This window comes from Phycodurus eques, chromosome 2 (assembly GCF_024500275.1).
Source record: "Phycodurus eques isolate BA_2022a chromosome 2, UOR_Pequ_1.1, whole genome shotgun sequence".
NCBI lineage: Eukaryota > Metazoa > Chordata > Actinopteri > Syngnathiformes > Syngnathidae > Phycodurus > Phycodurus eques.
Genome location: NC_084526.1, coordinates 1,168,774 through 1,195,395, shown reverse-complemented (window position 1 = coordinate 1,195,395; position 26,622 = coordinate 1,168,774). Strand labels below are relative to the sequence as shown.

General features: G+C 47.2%; 1 protein-coding gene across 9 annotated transcripts; it reads right to left on the bottom strand.

Annotated features, from left to right (window-relative positions):
- Positions 1 to 442: 442 nt before the first annotated feature.
- Positions 443 to 26,622, bottom strand: kifc3 (kinesin family member C3). Of its 9 annotated transcripts, XM_061704178.1 has the most exons (22): positions 26,258 to 26,622; positions 23,768 to 23,819; positions 17,450 to 17,573; positions 16,818 to 16,981; positions 15,661 to 15,790; positions 15,280 to 15,323; positions 15,039 to 15,104; positions 10,977 to 11,087; positions 8,946 to 9,158; positions 8,701 to 8,856; positions 6,996 to 7,143; positions 6,339 to 6,469; positions 5,871 to 5,982; positions 5,016 to 5,182; positions 4,836 to 4,940; positions 4,567 to 4,697; positions 4,371 to 4,494; positions 3,010 to 3,139; positions 2,703 to 2,932; positions 1,746 to 1,898; positions 1,121 to 1,250; positions 443 to 771 (listed from the first exon to the last, which is right to left on the bottom strand). In XM_061704178.1, exons 2-22 carry the CDS (start codon positions 23,795 to 23,797, stop codon positions 749 to 751), a joined length of 2,622 nt encoding a protein of 873 aa, XP_061560162.1. In that variant the 5' UTR covers positions 23,798 to 23,819; positions 26,258 to 26,622; the 3' UTR covers positions 443 to 748. The 9 variants fall into 9 exon arrangements, 8 of the variants coding, with proteins under 8 accessions (XP_061560162.1, XP_061560193.1, XP_061560175.1 ...); XM_061704209.1 differs by lacking the exon at positions 17,450 to 17,573; XM_061704191.1 differs by lacking the exon at positions 23,768 to 23,819.

Here is a 26,622-nt window from a genome sequence, read left to right as displayed (position 1 = left end):
TTTCCAAATCCACAAATTATTTGCCCGCTTTTCAAATTCACAAATAGAGCCGCGATTCACACGTGCTTTTTAATGTTGTGTGTCCATTTATCATGACTCATCACCTGTAAATATTTAGTTTTGCTCGTGAATTTTTGGAGGTGTGTTTGTGGATCAAAAAAAAAAAAAAGGTCCTCCCTTCATCCGCTACGCGGCAGTGTTGCTGTCTCTCTTTATATTTAGAAATATATATATATATATATATATTCCCTTTTGTAGGACGAAAGAATACCTTTGTCGTTTTTGTTTTTAGGACCAAATCCCCGAGCGTTTCTGACAAAGCGGCGCCCCTCTGCGTAATATTCACATCACACAAATAAAGCACGACGCCGGAGGTTTTCCAGGCGGAGGGAGGCGTGCCGGCCAGGAAACCTTTGCTACAATTCAGCACTCGTCAACAAAGTTCGGAGTTTCCACATTTATTAAAAAGCAAATACAAAAAGCAACACAATCAAAGACCTTCTCAGTCACATCGCGTATCGCGCGGCACGCACACACCGGAGGAAGCCCAAATACGGTCGGACGTCCGATTGGCCTGCTGGTGCCAGAGGAGCGTCGTCGGATGAAAACTTCAGTCGAATATCAAATCAAACACCACCAATTAAATAATACAAACGGTCTAAAGTGCAAGAAATCAAACGCTTGGTCACCGCGGCAACCCGTCACCATCCTCCACCACAGCACCGCTCGGGCCCTCGTCTCTGGCCGCTCACGCCGCCATCTTCAGTCGCCCTGCGGAGAACACGTGACAGGTCAGCTGACAGGTGGCGCCACTCGCCCACATCCTCCGGCGCGCCACCGGCGGGCGGGGCTCAGGGAGGGAGCGGGGGGCTCACATGCCATGCAAGCGCGCCGAGCGGCATTCGGCAACAAACCCGCCCACCCGCCAACCTGCCGCTGGCCCCGCCCACTCACCGCCTCCAAATCAATCTGCGAACAACCAATCACATGACACCGTGAGGACATAGGAGAGGCGCCTGGAAGGAAGGATTGCCCGCATTTCCCACAAGGGCACAATGAAGACCATGTCGAAGTGCGTGTGTGTGTGTGTGTGTGTGTGTGCGCGCGCGCACGTACGTACCCGTGGAAAGTTGAGAGTTGGATTTCCGTCGAGAGCTGCTGGGAGTTCTCGAGGCAGAGTTCAGAGAGGAGCCCGCGCTGCTGCTCCGAGATAAGGGGAGGGGTCCTGGGGTCAGGGGGGGCGAGTCCATCTGCACAAAGGACCCGATTTACAAGGAGTTCTTCTTTTGACACACGGGTTCCTGAAGCAATACAGTCCAGCCCGCCCCTTTTTAAGCAACACGTTTGATCGATTCTCACAGTATAAAGCAGGGTTGTCTGACTCATTTGAGTTCAAGGGGCCCCATCCACCCCAGTTTGAGCAGTAACGACCAATGTCATATCATCGACGTGGTCATTCGTAAGAACGGCTGCTTTTATTGAAAAATTGCAGTTCATTGTGTTCCGTTTCCTCATTGGAGCCCGGACAGGCCGGTTACGTTTGACACCGCTGGGATGCAGGCAAGTCGGAATTCGGAGTCGCGCGGCGTCATTGAAAGCAACAGGGAGAAAAAGTTCTAATGTGTTACAAGCGGGACGGGAGGTCATCTGATTTTTGTATTTGCCCTCTCTAGATTGTCACGTATTGCGGGCGAGTGCGGAACGCGATAATCGGGGTCGACTTCGAGTAAATAATCGGAGTTGACCTCAAGGCTCTCTTGCGTCGGCGAGGATGAAGCGGAGCGCTCGCCTGTCCTCCTTGAGGCGGAGCTTGACGTGTTGAGCTCCACGCTGCGAACACGCTGAGCGAACTTCAGAGAGCATAGCGACTCACTCACGTTCCCCAGCACGGGGGACACCTGAAGGCAACACGCACGCAGACACAGACTCATTAGTTCATCGCATACGAACACACATCCATCCATCCATTTTCTGAGCCGCTTCTCCTCACTCGGGTCGCGGGCGTGCCGGAGCCTATCCCAGCTGTCATCGGGCAGGAGGCGGGGTACGCCCTGCACTGGTTGCCAGCCAATCGCAGGGCAACACACAGACAGACACTCAAAATAGTAGTAATACACACACACACACACACACAATTGTCCCAATGATCCAAGGAGCGAGAGTCAATTGTCTGGGGCGTTCTACTTTCTAGTTTCAGCTTAGGGTCACCCAGGCAAACACGCTGGGCTGGCCTGGGGACGCCTGGGGATCCCCCCGGAAGTGCTGGGGAGAGGGAAGTCGGGGCTTCCCCGCTTCAGCTGCCGCCCCCGCGACCCAACCTCAGATAAGCAGAGAAAATGGATGGATGGATGGATGGATGGATGGATGGACGGACAGACACACATGCACAGAGACACAGACAAAGTATCAGTGAGAGAGAGAGAGAGTAGTTTGAGACGTGTTTTTGTTGTTGTTTTTTGTCCTGTTCGGCTGTTAGGTCAAGCAGAAAGGAGGATCCGCGCCCCTTTAATGCCAAAACAGTCAAAACAGTAAACTGTGCCACAGTGGAGTTTGTAAGCTGGCACTTTTCAATAGCAATCCATCGGACCACAAAGAACCGCTTTGTATTCTGATGGATTTTTATTGAAAATCACAGTCGGACTGAACAAAGACGGTGAAAAGCCAACGAAATCATATAGGAAGAGAAGACGTGGTTTTTGGACCTGCACCATCATGAGCGTCTTGCTGTCCCCTTGCAGGCTGTCCTGCAGCAGGAAAGTCAAGCGAGAGTTCCTGAAGGGAACGTGAGCGTGTTTGCATCGCAGCGCGTTGATGACGTCACCCAGCGCCGACAAAGATTTGTTGATGTGCTGAGCCTCGCGCAGACGCCCGCCCTCGGCGCCTGATTTACGGAGCCGCTCGGAACCGGCCAGGTCCACCAGGTTCAGCTTACCTGAGGGCACGGGGGCAAAGGACGATCACGCGATCTGAGCGCGGCGCGACGAGCGCGCGCCGGGCCGCCGCCGTTACCTTGCGTGCGACTTCCCGTGGTGTCGTTGAGTCCCGCCACGCTGACGACGAGCAGAGCGTGAGAGCGAGAACTCCGCTCGTTGAGGTTGGTGCACGCCGTCGCTCGGCTCGCTCGGCCCGCCTCCAGAACCTAAAGCGCACACGCACGAGGCTGCAGTTAAGGTGGGGGGCAAAAAAAAAAAAAAATCCTTCAATCTTGCGAATCCACCCAGTATTTACATTAGCAAGAGTCCTTTGCTCGTTAAAAGACATTTATTTCATTTATCTGATTTAATTATCGGTTCATTTCATCATTGTTTTTTCGTAACATGTTTTTTAGTCTCATAAAGAATGGATTTACAGTAAGTTATGAATCAAAAAATTTTGGGCCATTCAGCAAAAAAGGAGGGTTTTCCAGCATGTGGGGAGCTTATATTCAAATATCATATTTGGCATTTATTTAGCCATTTGTTTTTCTAATTTTAACAAAGAGCTGGCCAATATCTCTGTTTTAGAAGTGAAATGTGGCCCTTCAACACGAAAGTTTTCCCATTCCAGCGAACCATAGGGAGAGCCATTAACCTCACATGGACAAAACATGGAATATTGGTGAACCTTCCCAGGAGTGGCCGGCCAACAAAGATTACCCCAAGAGAACAGCAATGACTAATCCAGGAGGCCGCAAAGGAACTCAGGACAACTTGTAACGAACTGCCCACCTCCCTTGCCTCAGTTAAGGTCAGAGTTCATGGCATCCACGGCAGAGTTCCAAGGCCAAAACCGCTGGTGACCAAAAAGAACAAAGGCTCGTCTTACTTTTGCCCCAAAAAACATCAGAATGATTCCCAAGACTTTGGGACTGATGAGATGAAGTTGAGCTTTTTCGGAAGGTGTGTCCCATTACATCTGGCATTTCAGAAAAACAACATCCTACTAACAGTCAAACATGGTGGCGGTAGTGTGATGGCCTTGGGCCGCTTCGCTCCTTCAGGACCAGGGACAACCTGCTGCGATTGACGGAACCAGGAATTCTGGTCTTTAACTGAAAATCCTGAAGGAGAATGTTCAGCCATCAGTTTGGCCATCAGAGTGGAATCCGATTGAAATGCAGTCGCATGACCTTAAAAAGGCCTTCCATGCTGGAAAACCCTCCTTTTTTGCTGAATGGCCCAAAATATCTCCACAGAGATGTGGATCTGTCAGCAAGAGATTTCCTCTTAACTGGGAAAAACTAAATGTGTCTGAACAAAAAGAAATGTCAAAAAAAAAAAAAAAAAAAAAAGAATACAAAATATTGAAAGAAGAAGACAAGATGAACATTTTAGGGCTAAAATAAAAAGAGAAAAAGACTTCAGTGTCCGTGAGTCGGCGCCGTGCGGTACCTCGTTGACGTCGTCGACCGTGCGCACGGCGACGCGCGTCAGTCCTGGCACGTAAAGTTGCCCGTTCCCGTCGGGATTCATCTTGATGTCCAGTTTGTCCGCCTGCTTGTCGCCAAGAAGGTCCCTAAGTGCCACAAGCACACGTGGCAGGACGTGACGTCGGCGCGGGGCCGGTCGGTCGGATCCAGATGCTCACCTTAGCGTCTCGTTGTAAATCTCCAGCATGCTGACGCAGATGTGGAATTCCCACTCGGGACTTTTGTCAGTCACTCGCGAGAAAAGGAGGCGCAGCGCTCGCTGGTTCAGGCCTGGGTCCGACGGCGCGCCCTAGTGGGCGCGTAAACACACACAATTCGTTTAACACCTCAGAATCAGAATCATCTTTACTTGCCAAGTATGTCCAAAAAATGTGTAAAATCTAAAATAAGACATGAAGTTTTAATAAGGGCGTGCGAGCAATCTGACCTCCATGGTGTAGGTCTTTCCCGAGCCCGTCTGTCCGTACGCGAAGATGCAAACGTTGAAGCCATCGACGCAGGACGTCACCAGCGACTCCACCTCGGCGAACACCTCCCGACAAGGCGCGCCACAAAGAACTTTTCAAACACCAAATTCTCTTTCCCAAAAGACTTGACATCCACTCACCTCTTCCTGGGTGGCCTGAGGCGGGAAGACTTTGTCCAGGGCAAAGGTCACGACCTTGCCCTTGTTGCTGAGGTAGAGGACGCCGTCGTCGTCCGGGTCAAAGGTCAACATGCTCTCCTGCTGACCGCCGTCGACGGGACGTACGCGGCACAACACTCGGATGTTTCCTGGCCGGCGAGACAAATTTCAACGCAATTCATCACCGAATTCGAGCCGATTTGTCAGGAGCGGAATTGACGAACGGGGAGGAGCTACTATAAAAAAAAGCACGCTTGGTGTTTCGGTGGCTAAATTTATCGACTTGTCAAAGAGAAAAATCGATTCGAATCGGAAAGTGGATTTTTTGGTTTTCTTTCAAGCAACAAAAAAAAAAAGACAAAACAAAATTCTACAAGAAGGCCATCATCCATATATTGCAGCTCTACTTCAAATCTAGAAGTGACAAGATTTGCCCAAAAGGTCAGCCTGTCAAAATGCGGAGTCCGCACGCGACGGCCACTCCAACCTGAGCGCAACGCGGCAAGAATTTACAAAATCGGGTGATGGCTCCCGGAGAAATTAAGTTTCTTGTGCAGGGAAAAAAATTGCTTTTCGGGGAACGTTTTGATGTGATATCGCTTGTAGAAAATCGGGTCCAAAACCACCTTCAAATGACAGGAAAACAGTAGAACGTGATTTGTCAACGTATGTCACTGAACACTTCGATTCGTAAGCTACTCAGGGAAGCCCTTCTCCGATTGGCTGACAAGTTTCCGTTCAAAATATCCACCAACAAGCTGGTGGGGGCCAAAATTCACTTCGGAGCACCTTGGCGCATCAAGGAGCCATTGGATGTCACGTGAAAGGTGAACAAACCTTTGAGCTGGACCAGCTGGTTGTGGATCTTCTTCCTCAGGTTCATCTCGCGTTTGTATTTGTCGACAAGCTTCTGGTTGGTCAGGCTCACCTCACTGATCACCTGACAGATCTACACACACACAAAAGCTTCCTTTGGCCCCCTGCACCTTATACGTAAAGGGAAGCTAGGATTTGGATGTGATTTGGAGTCGAGTTATTGGGCCCATCCGCTCGGCCAACAGCTGAAATCGACACAACTGTATACATATACGTATATATATATATATATATATATATATATATATATATATACACACACACACACACACGCACACATACATACGTAACCCTAACCCATCACAACCAAAATTGTGACTATTCTCACGAGGAGGTGATCAGTCAATCATCAATCGTTTTCTGAAAATGATTGTGAGGAGGCGATCAATCATTTTCAAAATATTCTCGTGAGAAGGCGAGTGTTGTGACCTCGTGCTTGGCGTTATCGATGGCGTTCTGCAGCATGCTGGGGAAGTGGTGCACTTGCTTCTTGAGCGTGTTGTAGTCACTGGTGAGCGTCCTCAAGGCAGGATGAAGACCGAGAAGCTTCGTGCGCACTCCTGAAACACCGTCGTCGTCGTCGTCATCGTCATCACAATCGGCAGAATAATGAGTAAACTCGCACTCTGCAATATTGCACTTCACCCAAACATACAATTGGGCATTCACCAAATATAGATAAATAGAAACACTGAAAAATACAGCAAGATGTTCGAGGAGCTGACAGGCCTAATCAGCATTGTCATCTCCTCGAGTAAGTGGCTTGGCTTCAAAGGACTTTTTTTTTTTTTTTTTTTTGAAACAAAACAGTTACATACTTTAGGTTGAAAGGGTTATAACAGCACAGCAGCAATATTAGGCCGCCTATGGTGTTTTGCATGGTTTGTCAGCATTAAACTTGAGGAGGGTATGTGGTTGTGTTATTTTTATATGGAGAGTAAACTTCAATTAGGGGCGTGGTCTTAAACAGCTGGAAGCCTGCTGTTCACTAAAAGTGCCTGATTCCCAAATGGCTGCCGCACACAACAAACACCCCGTAATGAGAATGTGTCAGTTGGCGTGACAATGCACACCGGCGTCTCCTACCTGCCAGGTTGTCGTGCACGGCCTTCATTTGGCTCTCGGCCCTGAGGAACGCCTCGTGGACGACGCGCTCCTTCTCCTCCTTCAGCTCCAGCAGCTCGGCGTCCAGCTGCTTGTGAGCGCGCGTCATCTCACCGTCGTACACCGCCACCTGGAAGCGGCGCATGCATTATTCCTTAAAAGTATATTTCAAATTATTTTGGTTCACGGTGACGATATGCACTTTAGCGCTGCACTTGAATGGAGTAAATCTGCACTTCAATCACGAGTCATTAGAATGTATTGTACAAACATGTCCAATACAAATCAGATAAAACAGAAAGAAAACAAATAAATGTATGAGAAAGAGCATTGAACTGAAGTTAAATACAACTATGTAGGTAGCTGAGCTCGCCGCAAGGTTGGTCGCAAGTCACGACCAAAGCCGGGTGTTTGAGAGCTTGCAGAGAGAGAGATAAGTTGGCGATAACTTATCTTCAGTATTTTTTGGAATCTCCCCGCCTTTCCTAGAGTACAATACGTTACAACAACAATGCCAAATCCTTCGGTGAACGTGAGCCTCAGAAATGAATCATTAACTGAACGAGGAAGCACTTGCCACTTAAATGATTCTGTGAAAAAGAACTGAACGATTCAGCGAACGAATCTTTTGAACGAACTGATTCTAATGATTCAGTACACTCAAAAGAACTGCCGTGCCCATTGCTACTTTCCACACTTTTTATTTTAGTCAACCTAATTTACTGGGGTTTTGGCCTACTATAATCTGACCTTTTTCAGCGAAATAAAACTCCCGAAATAACGTCACATGCACAACATGTCACATGTTGAATACACTGACGGCTGGCGAGCACGAGTGTGTACGTGTCAGCTTAAAGAATCCTTTACCATGAACTAGCATCAGTTGTTTTATTTTATATATCTATTTTATTGTATAGTCTCCAGCACTATACAATAAAAATTGTTTTTGTACAAATGTTTGGTTATGCGTGTTTTGTGCTGGTTGTTGTTGGTGTTATTTGTTGGCTGACGTGAGGCCACAAAATTCAAAAGGTTAAAATGTGTTCCTTCGATAAAAATGTGTTTCTAGAGTTGACGAAAATTAAATACAGAAATGGAAGCGCCTTACGCTTTCAAAATATCTTGGAAATGTCAACGATTGTCAACACAGCCAGCAGGGGGCGACGGGTGACAACGTGGCAGTATTCAAGTGTCGGCACAATTCCTTCGGAGCATTTTCTTCAGCCTTCATCTTGGCCCTCCAAACAGAGGGCTAAGGGGAAGGCGAAGGACGGACGGCAAGGGCTAAGGGCTAAGGGGTAGAATTGGAATGAGCCCAACAGCGTTGGGCTTTCCCGGGTCCTGGCCGACCCGGGAAAGCCTCGAAATCCCCCCGGGAGAGCTGGAAGAAGTGGCTGGGGAGAGGGAGGTCTGGGCTTCCCTGCTTATGCCGCCGGCCCCCGCGACCCCACCTCTGATAAACGGAAGAAAATGGATGGATGGTCAATAAAGATAACTGTATTAGAGATGTGCAGCTCCATTGATCCATCAAAAAAATCTGCGATGCACTGAATCCGCAATAAATTTTTTTTTTTTTTTTTTTTAAACGCGAGTCTTGACGCTAAGCCGAGTTGCTAACGTCAGTCACGGTGTTCGTTTGCTTGTAGACAGGAAGAGGAAGTGTGGCTCGGGTGGGCGGCGGTGATACCTGCGTCCGGAGCTGAGCGCACGCCCTCTGTGACTGCTGCACTTGCGCCTCTAGCTCTCCCAGCAGGTGGCGCTGAACACAAATTTGCTCCTGCAGCAAAGCGTTTTGCACACGCAGCGAAGACGCGCAGTCGCCGGACCCGGCCTCCTCCGCAGCCTGAGGACCGCAACGCACGACAAAAAAAAACGTGTCTTCACGACTAACAGCAGCAGTGCCTATTGGTCACAAACGTGCGCACGTTGTACCTGCAGCGGCGCCGATTCGTCGCGCAAGTGGACCACAAGGTCGTGCTCGGGAAGTCCTACTTCCACGGCCACGGTGCGGTCCAGTCGTCGCTGCAATGCGTCCACCTGAACAGTTTTGTCCAGCAGCTGCCTCTCTACGTCCGCCAGGTGGCGCTGCGTCTGCCGGCCGCGCTTCTCCCAGCCAATCAGCTCCCTCCGCAGAGCCTCCACCTCCTGGCGACACGCCAACTGTCAGTCACACCGCGCCACCTCGCTCGCCAGACGACCGAGTACAAAGTACTACTTCCTTACCGTACGTGAGTCTTTTTTGCAAGTACACTATATTGCTATATTATATATAACGTATTAGCTCACCTGCCTTGCCTCACATACGATTGAAGGTGACGTCCACTTCTTCATCAACAGGCTTTCACATGACATGGGTCCACCTTTTACAGCGAGAACAACTTTAACTCTTCTGAAAAGGCTTTCCACAAGGTTTAGGAGTGTGTGTAGAGAGGTTTTGCCCATTCCTCCAGAAGCGCATTTGTGAGGCCATGTTGGGACGAGGAGGCCTGGGGGGGACAAAATGAGCAAAAACGTGTGGTGGTCATCACTGCTGCTCGGGAGAGGACGTTCATTCAAGGGCTGCTTGAGGTATGTCCGCGTAAATAGGATACGGCTCGCAAGCAGGCAACAAAATGTTTTAGAGCCTAGCAAGTTAGTGCTAACACTGACGTTTGCACGTAAACATGCTGGCGTTCTGTCGAATCACGCTCGAAAGCTTCAACAAACATTGGTTTGCGCGTGTGAATAAATGTTGACAAGATCGTGCAAGTATGTTGACAACAGCAACCACGGGAGGCGAAGCACCGCTCACAATACGCCATCCTATTGGTCGGAGAGTTGTCGTTGATATGTCACACTACACGGAAAATATGCTAGACTTTCTTTTTGGCGTTGTAGGGCCAAATTGTTGGTCATGGATTATGTCACAAAATATGTCGGACCTGATACGAGAAATCGGCTGCGATAGTTAATCGGGCCAATATCGGGTCTAAAATCCAGTACTCTGATCTCGTCGTAAGGAGCCAATATTTGGGACAATTCCATGCGCCCAACTTTGTGGAAACACTTCTTCCATTTCTAATGCGGCGGTGCACCAGTGCACATAGGAAGGTTCGTGAAGACACGGTTGAGAAAGTTTGATGTGGATCAACTTGTCCTGACCTCCAACCGAGAGAACACCTTTGGGATGAATTCGAGCGGGAACAGAGAGACAGGCCCGGTCGCCCAACATCAGTGTGTGGCCTCACAAATGCGCTTCTGGAAAAATGATCCAATATTCCCACGAACACACTCCTAAACCTTGTGGACGGCTTTCCCAGAAGAGTTGAAGCTGTTCCGGCTGCAAAGGGTGGATGGACATCATACTGAACCATATGACTGAGGAATGGGATGTCACTTAAATTCACATCTGAGTCAAGGCAGGCGAGCCAATACTTTTGGCATCGAAGTGCATCTCTACTTTACTTGAATATTCATTTTTCTGAACACTTTTTTCTTGAGCTCACAACTAGCGATGCACCGAAATGAAAATTCTTGGCCCCAACCGAAAATGAGGAAACCAAGGCCAACAAACTGAAAATTGAAACCCCGAAAATAGTGACAATCTGTGAATAACATTTGGTCCATTATAATTGGGGGGGGGGGGGGGGGGGGGGGGAAAACAAAACAAAAAAAATACTTTTCATTCGTCAAACCATAAACCTTATGGACTAAGAACTTAGGTTCATATCTGAGTAACATATACACGTGTGTGTATGTATATAAAATGTTTTTTTAACCCCCCCAAAAAACTGTTGAATAAGATGGAATATACCGCCAATGTTTTTGGTGTTGGTTTCCCCCCCAAAATGTTTTTTTTTTTTTTTCCCCCCCCAAATCCACCAATAGGTGAATCCACCCTTGGCATTCGATCGAAGCGCGAATACGCGGGGCTTCACTACAGGTATGTCGCTGGCGTAGCCGGACGGCAGGGAGACGGCTGACCTGAGTGCAGCCGCAGGCGCCCTCAGAGGCCCAGCTGGAGGTCAGCTGTCGTTTCAGACTCTGGTTCTCCGCCTCCAGAAGCGCCAGATGCTTCTCCAAGTCCGTCGCCCCCTGCAGGAGTAACACCCTCATGACCACCGCGTGTTTCTCGCAGGTGTGCTTGCGCTCGCCACACACACTGCTCTGACCAACTTGGATTCTTTGGCTTTTTGCATTTCATTTCCAGCTTTTTTCCCCCCACCACGAGCATCTACTTCCAGACAACAATTACTTCTTCTGAACAGACAAGGTGAAAATAAGCCCAACATCAGAAAGCGCATGCTGGTCAACACAGGCCAAATATTTGTGGCTCGGAAGCACATACCTCAGGTCAAAAACACAAATGTGGCGTATGCGGGGGCCTTGACATACGAGTTTAATTCTTTCACGGTGATCACGCTGGTAACTCAAAACACGTCTCTCTTAAATGAAATGAAATCACAACAAAATATTCTGTAATAGTGTTTGAGCATCGTCATGGCAATGTACGCGTGCTCAATAGCATGAGCACAAATGTTACACGACATTATAAATAAGCCTTCAAACAAGACTCGTAGCAGCCCAGAGTGTTGTATACTTTTATGACACTATGAATGAGGGATCGGGAAACAATGTACACCTGTTGCGTTTACTTTGTCGCTCTTCAGAATGAAACGATTATGCGTTGCAACAGATTACTCTTGGGGGGGAGAGCTACAGCATTATTGAAGGGATCAACTTCAAAGACGTGCGTTGCGTAAAGTAATGCAGTCGAGTATAGATATGTCAAAATATAGGTTTAAAATATCTCGCTTTGCCTGGGAACGCCTCGAGATCCCCCCGGAAGAGCTGTAGGAAGCGGCTAGGGAGAGGGAAGTCTGGGCTTCCCTGCTGAAAAGGTACTGCCCCCGTGACCCGACCTCGGACAAGCGGAAGAAAATGGATGGATAGATGGATGTTGAAAATGACAGATTGATTAAAAACAAATGAATATTGTTCGGAATGCGCTAATGACTATACAAGATAACAGGGCGTGAAAATAAATTATTTGACTTTCATGTCTGGACTGTTACTTACTCAATACTCCAGTGTATTTCAATACTCGTAAACGTCAAACAAATAATTCAATATACTTTTGTACATAGTTTCTTTTCTACTGAAGCAGTTATAAACTCTCCAAACAATACAAAAAGGGGAAAAGAGAAGTGTGTGCTGCTTTTCACGTCACAATGTTATTTTTGCACATTGTAATGTATATCGTAGGGTTCCACAAAATAGCAGTATCATTTTTTTACAATATGGTGCAGCCGTAGCGTATTTCAATTTTCAAAAGAAAATAGCACTTTATAATATTTTACTTTATGAAAACACACACAACAAAAGATCAACAAAGCGGCAGGCCCAGACCTTGTGTCCCCATCCTGCCTCAAAGTCTGCGCGGACCAGCTGGCTCCAGTCTTCAGACAGATCTTCCATAGATCTCCGGAACTGTGCGAGGTACCATCCTGTTTCAAACGCTCCACCATCATCCCAATCCCCAAGAAACCTGCAATCTCAGGTCTGAATGACTACAGGCCTGTCGCCCTGACATCTGTGGCCATCAAGTCCTTTGAACTCCTCGTGCTGGACCGCCTCAAGAGCGTCACAGGTCCCCTGCTGCACCCCCTGCAGTTTCCCTACCATGCAAACAGGTCTGTGGATGACGCAGTCAACATGGGACTGCACTTCATCCTAGAACACCTTGATGACGCAGGGACCTGCGCGAGGATCAGGTGTCCTCTCTCCGCTGCTCTTATCTCTCTACACGAACGACTGCACCTCAACACACCCGGTTGTCAAACTCCCGAAGTTTGGAGACGACACCACAGTCATCGACCTCATCAAAGACGGTGACAAGTCGACAGGAAGCGGAGCGGCCGGAGCTGCGGTGCGGCCGACGCAACCTGGAGCTGAACACGCTCAAGACTGTAGAGATGACCGTGGACTTCAGGAGGTATCCCTCGCCTCAGCTGCCCCTCACGTTGTCCAACTGCCCCGTGTCAACCGTCGAGACCTTCAAGTTCCTGGGAATTACAGAGTCTTGGGACCTGAAGTGGGAGCTCAACATCAACTCCGTCCTCAAAAACACCCAGCAGAGGACGTACTTCCTGCGGCTTCTGAGGAAGCACGGCCTGCCACAGGAGCGGTCGAGGCGGTTCTACACAGCCGTCATCGAATCGGTCCTGTGTTCTTCCATCACAGTCTGGTTCGGTGCTGCTACAAAAAAGAATGAACTCCGACTGCAACGAACAATCATAAATGCTGGAAGAATCGTCGGCACCCACCTACCCACCACCCTTGAGGACTTGCACGCTGGCAGAACTGAGACAAGAGCATGCAAAATCCTCATGGACCCTCCACAACCTGGCCACCACCTACTTCCAGCTCCTAACCCTCAGATAGGCGTTATCGAACAATGTAAACTAAAACTAGCAGCGATTCCAACAGCTTCTTCCCTCTTGCCATTAACTTCTTAAACAGTTGCCTTAGAATTCCATTGTGACATGCTGCCAATTTTGTCTTGAGATTGTCTGTGGGGCCAGTTATACATTACTCGTGCACTCACTGTGGTCGTCTCGCCACCCTGCACGACTTGCATATCTGCTCTTGGCCAACACTGGCCACTCATGTGCTTGAGAGGTATCTGCACCATTTGCACAATTGACATAGTCCCGGGTTATCGCACTACGAGTCCCCTTCAACTGCTTGAATTTCTTGAAGTCTGCACCATTTGCACAATGTACCAGACTATTGTTCCATTAGTCATTTCAAACTGCTCTAAATTGCTAGAGGACTCTGCATCATTTGCACAATTGTGAAGAAAAAAAAAAAAAAAGTTTCAAGTATTGGCATTACCACATTACTGGTAATCTTTCATTGCTCCTTGACACTCCGTACTGTGTTTTTTATGTCTCCAAAGTATTTTCTGTCATTGATTTTTCTGAGCACCCTCTGCAATGTTTTCATTTCAAATGGGGACATTTCATTTGAAGAGAGGGAAGTACGGAAGATGACTTATTTTTGTATTGATGTCTGTAATTGTATGGAGCGGACCTATTTATTATTTCATTTTTTGGGACTATCGAAGTAATTGATTAATTTTAATCGTGATCGCGATTTCGGATGCCATGATTAAATGAACCTGATTTTTTTTTAGCACTGCTGCCTATGAAAAGTGCTTCATTTGCAGCGGTGCCCGCAACCTAGTCAGCCAGCCACCAGGGGGCGAACGCACAGTTAAGGCTTCATTGGGGGGGGCGGCACCGCGCTCCGTGGCCAACTTCAAAATAAAAGTTTTAAATGCTATTGATGACCGATGTCGTAAAATAAGAAGCTTTTATTCTGAAGTTGGCCCTGTCTGCACGTTGGCGGAGAGGCGACGTGTCGCGGTAAGACACGATTAACAGTCGTCGTAGCGTCTGCATTCGACTTTTCGACTGGCTTGACCGCAGTGAATCGAGAGGGAACTCACAACTGTCGAGTTCTTCGCAGTTTGTGACCATGCACGACTGACCAGCGGTCAAAGAGAACAAAGGAGACGTACCCGTCCGTCCTTGACAATTCACTATATTGGCAACGGGCGTTTTCATGTTTTTGCCTTCTGTGCACTAACCACATTTTCTTCCATGAGGTTGCAACTCACGATTGCATTTTGTTGCTGTTTTTTTTAAATGATTATCTATCATTTTTTTCTTTTTTAAAGAGTCATTTGTCATTGAAAACTGTTACATGTTGTTTGTTAAAAAGTAGTGCGGTAAAAATAAAGATTTTTCCTTAACATGAGGAATAATCGTGCTTAATAATCATGATTACAATATTGATCAAAATAATTGCGGTTATTATTTTGGCCATAATCGTACAACCCCAATGAATATTAAAACAAATATATGGTGGCGAATTTTTGTTTGTTGCGTGGGGTTCGCAACGCATCCCCCGCGACAAACGAGGGATGACTGCCAACTCAAATCAATCCGTGAACGACACAAAGTGCTGGACTCGACTCACCAGTCCTGAACGAAGTCTCTCCACTTCCTGCGTTTGCTCCACAAGCTTCTTCTCCAGTTCCTCCACCTGCACGCACACATCATTCACTTCACAAACACACTGTCTGTCTGTCTGTCTGTGTGTGTGTGTGTGTCTGTTAAAGTTTCTCCTTGCAGCGTTGGACACGAACTCGCCAACATGAAGTCGACTCGCTCAGGTGAGCCAGACGAAGGGGCTGTGAGCGTGTGATTGGCTGACGTACCTGCGAGTGCAATCGCCTGCTCAGCTGCTCTTTGTCCACACCACCTGACACGCACACACACAAACACGCACAAGCGTAACATCTCATCAATACTGTGTGTGGATACAGGGGTGTCGAATTGGGGGGGAGGAAAGGGGAGAACTGACCCAGGGCCCTGAGCATTCGGGGGTCCTTGTCTGTCCAGCAGGGGCACCAACCCCCTGTCGACAAAGAATGTTTGCAGGGGCCCCTGTGCGTGTGTGCGTGTATGTGCAATAGATGTATAGGTACAGTATATCGGGAATTTTCGTGGCCTCACTATCAAGGTCCAGGATATGAAAATCCCTATCTCGTGAGGAGGGCGCATTGAAGGAGACTTTTTAGCGCACAAGCCGAACTCACCAGACGCCGCCACGCGTTCCTCTCTCGGCCGCCCCCCCGCGGCGGCGTGTTGTTGCCGTAACAGACGCTGGCGCGCGGCATCTTCTTCGTCCAGCCGAGCCTGAAGGTGGCGCACTTTGTCCTGGAGTGTCTGAACGCACACAAACGTGGAGTGGAAAGGCCATCACACGAGTTGACGAAGTGGATGTGTGGTATTTGTAATCAATCTTTGGAATTCAAATAGAAGCACATCAGCATAACCAAGAGGATATCAAAAACGTTGACTCCTTTTTGGTGACTCCATTTAATATTTTAATACACAGAAGAGGACACGGACACTGACAAAAAAAAAAATCATGTTTTGTTTTTAGGAGAAGAGGGCTAAAATTATGTCAATTTCAACACATTTGAATCATGTGCAACCGATGCACATGTTCAAATGAAGTCAATTCAAAGGAGTCTTTTTTTCAGGGCATGTGCTGGAGTCACCGAACGATTGGGAGGGCAATAGGCGCCATTAATGATCGCCTTGATCCATTCATCGGTGTCCTCACAAATATCAGCGGTTCATTAAATACACTGGTTAACAAATGAAATCTCAGTCCTTGCCTCAATTGCAGTGTGGAAATCAAATGTTGCCGGGCATGAATTGTTCATCAGTGCTAATTGTTCATGTGTCTCTGGTGTGCAGATTTAGGAGAACAGTTTCCCAGCATCACCTCTGAGTGTCCCCAAAGCACCGTTTTTGTGCGTACGCACCTTTTGTACATGAGGCCCCTGGACTCCTAAACCTAACCACACCTCAAAGCATTGTGTGTCGCCCTCTGTTGGTTGCACTGACATAACGCAACGTTAAATGTGCAAAGTCATCACAAAAGCGACACAAAGATGAAGGACTACAGGACACAACAAGTGCTGAAACTAGGAAGCAGAAGAAGAAGAAAGAAGGAGCAGAAGAAGGGGCAGAAGTAGAAGAAAACTGAAGAAGAAGAAGCAGAAGCAGCAGAAGAAAAAAGAAGACAAAGAAGTAGCAGAAGTAGAAGAAGCCGCAGAAGAAGAAGCAGAAGAAAAAGAAGCTCAGACCAAGACCATGAGGTACCAGGACCACATCAGTCCAGGTCCACAAAAGTCTATGACCAAGCGGGGTTGTGAGACATAAAAATAATTTTACCCTTTACCTGGATGAGCTGCTGCTGCTGCTGCTGCTGCTGCTGCTGCATGGGCGCGTTTGATTGGCTCTGCTCGGCGCTCAGCAGGGGGCGCTGAGAGAAGGCGGGGCTTGGGAGCGACAGGAAGGAGGCCTCATCCTCACATTCACTCATCAGGAAGTCCACAGAGCTTGCTATGCACACGCACGTGCACACACACACACACACACACAACTTGAGTGACATGTGGACACTTGTTGGCCACCTCAACTTTGACGAGAGTTAAACGTGTGTTGTGCTGTGGTGCGTGCAAGCGAGCAAGAGTTGAGCACTAAGAAGTGTGTTCTTAATCTCTAAGCTGATTGGCTCACTCTAATCAAGTTAACAACCAGGAAAAAGAAGTGTTTCTGTTTAACTGTAAGCAGCTCGATGTTGTTACTGTACACTCACACAGATTCACATACGCGCGCATGCACACACACACACACACACACACGTCATTTTCATGCATCCATGCTAACAACACTAATGCTGAACGTGTAGCGAGATCACGAGGTAACAAAAATGTTCTCCCTCTGCTAAGCACTAACTAAACCAACTGGCCCAAATGTAAACAAAGCTTCAGAACAAATGTTCACACAGGTGCACAAAAACACACGCACCGTCCAACGAGAAGTCGTTCTTCCAGAGGTCCTGCAGACAGGGGGCGTGGCCGAGGTCCCACGTCTTTCTTGGTCCAAGCATGACCCTGGGACCACCCAGCACCCTCAAACACCTCTGCACCGCCTGCGGGGGCGACGCAACACAACACCCGAACTTGCAGTGCTTGCTTACTTATGCGCTCCCATACTTGTACACTTACTTACAGCATAGACTTGTGCACTTGCACACATCATTTTGCACTTACACACTTTTCTATTTTGTATTTTTTCACAAATGGACACTATTGGTCAGTCCCTACGTGGGTCGGTTATTTTTACAAATCATTGACCAGTCGAAAGTGTTGCAAATGACTCACTCTCCTGCATTGCGATGCATTGTTCATGGTTCAGTCAACAAATGTGCTGTTTTGGCGTTTCCTGAAAAGGGATGCTTTTGGACATATAAGGATTTCATCCGACACCAGCATTATGCACTTGATTTAAACAGTTCTTAGTCATCCAAACCATCCCACCTGTACCTCAACATCTCGTGAGCTCCAAACCATTTCAACTGTTCTGACGATCTCACCAATCCAAACTATTCCAAACAATTGAAAACTATTCCTCCTGATCCAAAATACTCCTCCTGGTCGTACACATGCCACCTGATCAGACCCATCCCATCTGGTCAAAATCTTTTCCACAGATCCAACCCATCTCACCAAATCCATACATTCCTTCATTTTCCGTACCGCTTGGACTCACGCGGGTCGCGGGAGTGCTGGAGCCTATCCCAGCTATCCTGCTCGGCAGCAGGTCCCTCCAAATAATCTCCTTCATCACCTCGGCTGCAGACGGACCAGCGTGAAGATCACGTGATCTGACAGCTAGCATGTAGCTGCCCGATGTAGCTCAGGATTAATCAGATCAAGTACAGAGTATGCTTTTGAAATATAAGCAATAGACTTTGTTACACGTACAAATTAAAAGTAGATGATGACGATCGAGTTCACCATGTCACTCAAAGGCTCTGCAACAGGAACCAGCCAACCCATAAGCCTCCACTTCAGACCAGCAGTGTACCACTGGATAAACGTCACTCAATGACTGAAATGTATGCCGGCAAGCATCACCGACACCAAAATCTACACCCATCCAACAACGGACTGGTTGTCAGTCTACGTCAGGGCACCATGTAGATAACATTAACTGACAATCTTAAGTCTTCAGTGAAGCTAAGGTTCCGCCGTGTTTTTGGAATGTGTGATGAAAAGCCAAAATGCAAACGCCACACTGGAAGCCTGAGCCCAGATTCGAGGCCAGAACTGTGAGCCGGGTGTGCTGACCACTAGGCGCCAAATAAAGCCAAACTTTGCACCAAAACGTGTTTTTCCTGTAAAACAACAACACGGTCATTGTGACGGCAACATTCCTTTCATTCTTCAAGCTGCTGGGCCGGAACATAATCGCACACAAAGTACACACACGCTCACACGCTCACACGCACGCACACACACACACACAGACGACGGGCAGTTAAGGGAGAAGGCAGGCCGTCACCGTACGTGCCAAACGCATTGAACGGAAGAGAGTTGAGTTGATATTTGGATTTGTCATGGCTAGGCCTTGGGCGAGTATATGATTGTGATTAATGACCGCGTTAGATTTTAGGTCGATGTACCTCATTCGTGGCCTAAACGCACCCAGTACAGTTCAAAACGATTGTAAATATATTTCACACAAAAAGCGTGAAATATTTGAAAAGTTTTCAAGTTTCTCCAAACTTAACTGGGGTCATAATGGCATGCAGCTGGTAGGAGAAAAGTGTTGCGGGGGCAAGTCGAGGGTCGCTCTCATGAGCCGCAAGGTTAGCAAATTCCCTTTTGCCACCTTCGTTGCGATTGGATGCCGTAGAGAAGGGCTTAACAAAAAACGACTGCATACTGTACCAAAATCAGTATAAAATGTTCAAGAGACGTTTACACGACGAGCGCTCAAGTATACAATGGACGGAGATGTGAATATGTAGTGAAGACACGTCCCTTTTGAGCTGCTTGCCTACGACAACGCTAATGCATTGCCTTTGACAGGAAGGTCGCCCCAGCCAACATGGCCGCCACGTAGGCACATCGGTCAGCCGGATCTAGTTTTCATATCTGTGACAGCACCGGCAAAACCCGGAGATACGTCTGTTGATTGCTCCAGTAAATAACTGTGACCAATTCTGGAACTAACGGACTTTGTCAGCTACAAAGGGGCGTTTTGAGTTCTAATTGGCCACGATTTTCTATCCGTCATATCCTAAGTTTGTTGTTTCTGAGTTCGTTAAATCGAGGTTCCGCTGTGTTTGATTATAACGTTTGCCGTCTCACCGATGTTCCAGCATGACATGGAGCTCTCCTTGGCTTGAGAATGCAAGCCCCTCCTTTGTCCCTGGCCTCGTAAGGCAGAGAACGCTGCCCTCCGCTGGTCAGTGTTAGACATTGCACTAGGGCTGCAAAATATATGGTTTGAGCATAGTCATCGGAATCTCAATGTGCGCAATAGTCACATCGCAGGGTCCTGCATAATGTTGGTGTATCAAAATGCAGTCAATCAACTGTAATATTAATAAGTGACCAGCAGAGGGACCTGGTTGGCCATGCACACACACACACACACACACACACACACGTCATTTTCATGCATCCATGGTCACTTATTAATATTACAGTTGATTGACTGCGAATAAGATTAGCATCGATGTTACACTAAATTATAACCTATCAAACAAGACACATGGAGCAGTCCAAAGTGTTATATCATTATTTTTCTGTATGATAACTATTACTGAGGACACGGGAAACAATTACAGGCATTTAAATACAGGTAGACTTCATGCAAGACTGAATACCCGTGTGCTCTACTTTCTCAGAGGTCAAAACGTGCACAGCAGGAACCGCAACCCAAGGCACACACAAACAGGGGTAGTACAAGCACCACTAGCCTCATAACTTTATCCCTATCCGTCACGACTGTCGATAAAACTATACCCCAGATGCATTGCCGCACATGAGGAGAAACTAATAATAATAATAATGCATTACGCTCATATAGCGCTTTTCTAGACACTCAAAGACGCTTTACAATTTCATGCAGTATTCGTTCACTCCTCAAGTCACACCCGCGTTGTGGTAAGCTACTTGTGTAGCCACAGCTGCTCTGGGGCAGTCTGATGGCAGCGTGGCTGCCATTCTGCGCCTACGGCTCCTCTGACCGCCACCGAACATCAGAATCAGAGTCATCTTTATTTGCCAAGTATGTCCAAAAACACACAAGGAATTTGCCTCCGGTAGTTGGAGCCGCTCTAGGACGACAACAGACAGTCAATTGGCAGAGAACACTTTGGAGACAGAAAGACATCCAACCACATTCATCCGTAGGCAATGTGGGTTAAGTGTGTGTGTATGTATGTATGTATGTATATATATATATATATATATATATATATATATATATATATATATATATATATATATATATAAGTGTTAAGGGACCAAAAGATAAGCTATCGTATTCATTTTTTGTTATTAATTGGCCGATTAATTCGGTATCGGAAATTGCATCGGCCTCAAAAAATCCATAGCGGTCGGGCTCTATTAGGATCGTGAAAAGATTCGTCCACTCAAAATCTCTTTGTAGTAATTGTGGAGTCGGGAATGAGCGCACGACTGCGAATGCGTTCATCGTTCCTGACTCCACGATCACGAGAATACACGACTTTTCCGCAGATGCGGGTGATGCAGCTTGTAAATAATCCAAGAAGAATCGAGAGCAACGCTGCGCTGACGAGTCCGTTCTAGCCCTGTGCTAACACACCTAGCACACCATTAGAAGTAGTCACGGAAACAAAGGCAACATGAACACGCCACGGCCTCCGTTTGACAGTGCGTGCGTCACCGTCTTCCATTCTCACCTCCTTCCAGCCTTCATCCCTGCATCATCACCATCACCCTCAGCTCGGCTCAGCGTGACAAGCAGCAGCGGGAAGTGTGTCGAGAACGCCCAGCGACCCCCTCACACACACACGCTTTCATCCTCCGCGTTTCCCCAGCAACAGCAGGCACAGCGTTACAGCTTTAGCCCCGCCCCTTACCCCGATCAAATCAATATTTCAACATACAGTCGAGTGTGACGAGCCAGTCCAATGGCAGAGTGAGAGAAGCAGTGAGAGACCCGATACTTCAAATATCCCAGTCGCCACAGATAATGCAACATGATAAGCTTTCTTAAATGTTTTTATTTTTCAACAATGTGAACATAAGCTTGCGTTTTATTCACTATACACGTTAAAAGGAAGAGCATATTCCTTAAATTGCACTTTCTTTTTAGTTCACGGTCCATGTATAAGAGGAGAAGGTATCATGCCTTATATTGTGCTTTAAGTTGTCACATAATCTAAAGGTGTGTGTGTGTGTGTATGTATATATATATATATATATATATATATATATAAATAAACAAACACATGGAGACCGGTCGGGCGAACTCCCACGCACCCTCGAGGACCCTGCCGAGGGTGTAGAGCCGGTCCACCGATCCACGGCCAGGACGAAAACCACACCGCTCCTCCTGAATCTGAGATTCGACTTCCCGACGGACCCTCCTCTCCGGCACCCCGAATAGACCTTACCAGGGAGGCTGAGGAGTGTGATCCCCCTGTAGTTGGAACACACCCTCCGGTCCCCCTCCTTAAAAAGGGGGATCACCATCCCAGTCTGTCAATCCGGAGGCACTCCGGGCGAATCTCATCCATCCCCGGGGGCCTTGCCACCGAGGAGCTTTTTAACCACCTCGGTGACCTCAATACGAATAGCGAATGGGGTTTTAGAGGGCAGGTCCGACCACAAGTGATAGGACCAAAAAAGACAAAAAAAGGGTACGCAGCTCTGAAGCCAAGAGAAACGGATATTGGAGACTGTTGGCAATTTGATGGGACACAGGGACACGGTGTTTGTAAATGGCGCTCGGCGCTCGTCATAGTCGCAATCAGAGCGCGCTCGCGCTAACCCTAGGCCTGAAACATTTCTCACCTTGCCCGGCTTCCCGGGAGTGCCGCCCGGGCTGCCCGTCTTCCTGGTGCGCTTACTCCTGCGCGCCGCCGACAAAAGACCCGGAGTCCCAAAGTCCTGCGTGGCCTCCCGCCTTTGGTCAGTCTTCAAGCAAGCGTGCAGAAGCAACACAGCCAGCGGGCACAACACCAACATGGCCGAGACCACGACGCTCACAGTCGGCGTTCAAATCTCAAAGCCGGACGCTTTCCATGGGAATTCATGGAACTGAACGAGAAAAACTAGGAACTCCAATTCAAGGTTGCCTCTAAAGCGTGAAATTCAATCGAGTTGGAGAAAATATACTCATAAGATTTAATCTTTCACATACACGCACATCTCCCCCCGTTGACCATCTGTTGCAGAGGATGAAGATGATGACGAGGATGATGTAATACGATGATGACGCTCACGGACGTTTGAGCTTAAGCACACATGCACGCTCACAGGACACTACATTAGGAACACCATACGGCTGGCCGAGTTATCCAGACCACTAGAGGTGCAACAATTCATATCTGTCATCTACTGTATATTCTATCGTATATAATGTTCAAATTTAAAATTCAAATTCAATACAAAAATTCATTGATTCGCAAGTTCATCGACAACTATTTTTATGATCGATTCATTGTTTAGAGACCAAATGATGACCGGCGCTTGCAGAAATGATGAGGTAAAATCTTAAATTAACGGTTCTGGAACCAACGGACTCTGGATTTCACGGGCAAAATCCGCAGCGAGCGGTAGTGAACGGCTTGAACTCGAAAATCGTTCCGCTGTTGTCGACGGGCGTAATCAACAGAAAGACCGGTATTTCCGAGAGCAGCTGCCGTTGTTTCGACCCCGAAATGCACTTTCGGCCGAAACGTTTCGGCGGCCGAAATCTTAGTGCATCACTAATGTAAATGAAATTCGATTGACTGATTGATTGAAGTTTGTTGTGGACGCGATAAAAAGATACACATAGCTACCCTAACCCTGCAAAATCGTGAGCACGTCTGTTGCCAAGTGGTCCTGTATGTGCAACGGCACGCTCATGCCAGAATTAGACAATCGCAGTTTTGGACAACTTTAAAACCTTTCGAACATTTTTGAGATTCATTTACAATCATTTTGTACTGTGCTGGGTGTTTTAGGCCACCGAAAAAAGTGCTTGAAATTCATACTATAATATCGTCTTTCACAAACTGTTCGTCTGTTCAATCGAGGTTCCACTGTACACACATTTAAACATATTAAAACACACCTGAACTGATTTCAAGTAGTTCCTTGGCATCCGTTGTCACTCTCGCACACTTCTGCAAATAAGAGCAAAATTTATATTGCATATATATATTGAAACACCAAAATGTTCAGCCAAGGGCGGCACAGTGAACGACTGGTTAGCGCAGCTGCCTCCCAGTGCGGGTTCAAATCCGGTTTTCGGGTTCAAATCCGGCCTCGCCTGTGTGGAGTTTGCATGTTCTGCCCGTGCCTGCGTGGATTTTTTACGGGTACTCCGCTTTCCTCCCACATCCCAAAAACACGCCTGATAAGTGAATTGAAGACTCGAAATTGTCCGTAGGCGTGAACGTAAGTGTGAATGATTGCTTGTCTGTATGTGCCCAGCGATTGGCTGGCGACCAGTTCAGGGTGTTCCCCGCCTCTAAGCCCAGAGTCAGCTTAGATCGGCGCCGGCACGCCCGCGACCCGTGTGAGGACAAGCGCTGCGGAAAATGGGTAGATGGATGTTCAACTAAACCCTAACGTTTCGTCGAACAAAAGTCGGCTAGCTTAATGGCTAACGAAAATGAGCATCTATGTTGCGGAAATCGGAACCCTGTGCGACTTGAACGCACACATTAACACGTGACGAGAGGGAGCGTTCTGGAGAAGGATTCACAAGCTGCCCAGCGCATCCAGAAACCAATCAGGAGGGCCCATACGTCACATGATGCTGAAAGTCACAAAATAAAACACACTATCACACACACACGCACACAATCTATTTATACTGAAGAGTGACACACCCAGACACACACGCTGAACCACAGTGACAGTGTGTGTGTTCCAGATGTTCCCACAAAGAAGATTTAAATGTAAACCTTGAAGTTTGAAGGGAGTCGAAGAAGGATTTTGTTTTTACTTCAAAAGAGAAAATGTTTTGGCCACCGTTTTACGCATAACAGGTCAAAATGAGCGCACGACCTGGTTGAACTTTGACGTCCGTGCATTTGTTGATTAGAAACGCAACGAAACTTAATTCGTCTGACACCAATTAGAAATTCTCCAGTGTTAAGCGCTGTGATTGAAGATGTAATAAATAAAATTTAAAAAATTAAAAAAAAAAAAAAAAAACATCTTTACTTCCGGCGTAACTATATTTACAATTTATAATGTAAGGTTTGCGGTCATTGTCACCAAAATGTCCATGAGCGAAAAGCGTCTGGCCCGTGGCACATGATAGCGAATGAGAGAGAGCTGGAGCTTCTTTTTTGTCTCGCTTTCCTCACACTTTCATACAAGTACAATATAGCCTAGGTATCTGCGCAGCCTATACAGCATTGCCGTTCAAGGGCGACAAGGCAACGAGCGCTAGGCCGCCATAAGACTGTCGCCGAAATGTTGTCAAGGCGCAATCAGAGCAACGCTGTTGTCCATATCTCAATTAGAGATATCAGCGATCCAATCAGAGCAAAGCCTATTTACAAACGGAATCTTATTGAGAAATCCGGCCGTCTCAAATGCCAGGCGTAAAAGCCTAACGCGAATAGCTTGAAAAAGGACATCCTGGGCATTTCCTTCCTAAATTATCATGCAAACACGATAAAAAGAGAACAATTTTTTTTTTTTTTTTTTTCAATATTTTAAAAAATGGATGGCATGGGACCTTTGAATAGGCATTAGGGTAAGGGCGCCACCTTGTGGTCCTCAATGTAATTTACTTTTTGTGAAAAAAAAAAAAGTTCACTTCAACTTTGTTGGTGAGATGTCGAAATTGGGATGGGACTTTAACACATTTATCTTGATTGATTAATTACAAATTAAGTATTCCAAAAAAATGTACCCGATTTTTTTGACGGATGTTTCGGACCAAACTGGCAAGTGAATCATGGCAATTTGTTTGTTTTCTGTCAATTTGAAATCATGTTTTTGAAAGATGAGATGCAAATTAAAAAAATGTTTTTATCCAATTCATCAAAAAAATAAAAGACAAGACGAATGGATTATTCAAAGAAGCGTCAGCTGCAGCCCTACTTTTGACCCGTTTCTGCGTTTGTCTTGTAATTTTGAATGACGTTCAACTCCGGTTGTCTTTTATTTGGACTTTTGTCTTCTCCCAAAATGTGCTAAGTGTATTGCTTGACTGTTGCACTCCTGTCATCTCTGTCTGTCATGTTGAATTGCTTTTTTATTTTTTTTTGGGTCCATGGAGGCTGCCAATCCATCCAGTTACGTCATCACCATAGCGTCACCATGGCCCATCCCGTCAATCACGTGATCCAACGCTGGCAGGAGCTCCAGCTGTCAATCAAACTAATCTCATTTGCACCCCCCCCCACCCCACCCCACCCCACGGTCGCCATAGAGACGCGAACACGTGTCGAAGGCGAAGCTTTTGTGACGTCAACAACAACAACCCCAAAAAAAGGAAAAAGCGGCGTGGAACTTTCTCGAATGACAAACAAATGGCGGCGACGTGACAGACACGACCAAGCAAGAAGACGGACGGACGGACTTTGACGCCTAATTTTACCTTCCCTTTGGTGAAAAGCGGCGACTCGTCTCCTGTTTTGGTTCTTTGTTTTCTTCAAAAAGATTGTCGCGTCCGTCCGTCGGTCCGTCGGCCAGTTAGCTCGTCAGAAAGAAAGCACAGCTCGACGACTCGAAGTTTGGAAGTTTGGACTTGAGTGGCGAGGAAAGTGTTGGCGCCAGTGGAACTTTTCCCGGTGGCTTTCCGCTGATGCCTTCACGGACTTGCTGACTTGTAGGAAAATGCAGAATCCAGAGGCTCCGGGCGGGAATGTTGGGCTGCTGTGCGGGACGATCACGTGATAAAAGATTATTATTATTATTATGTACACGTGTGAATGTCAATCACGTGCTTAGGAAAGACGGAAT

Coding starts and splice junctions, on each gene's coding strand:
- kifc3 (XM_061704151.1), bottom strand. CDS start 22,674: ATGTTGGTGTTGTGCCCGCTGGCTGTGTTGCTTCTGCACGCTTGCTTG. Junction 8,857..8,945: donor ACGAATCGGCGCCGCTGCAG/GTACAACGTGCG, acceptor TGCGGTCCTCAG/GCTGCGGAGGAGGCCGGGTC. Junction 3,140..4,370: donor CGGTCGACGACGTCAACGAG/GTACCGCACGGC, acceptor TGTGCGCTTTAG/GTTCTGGAGGCGGGCCGAGC.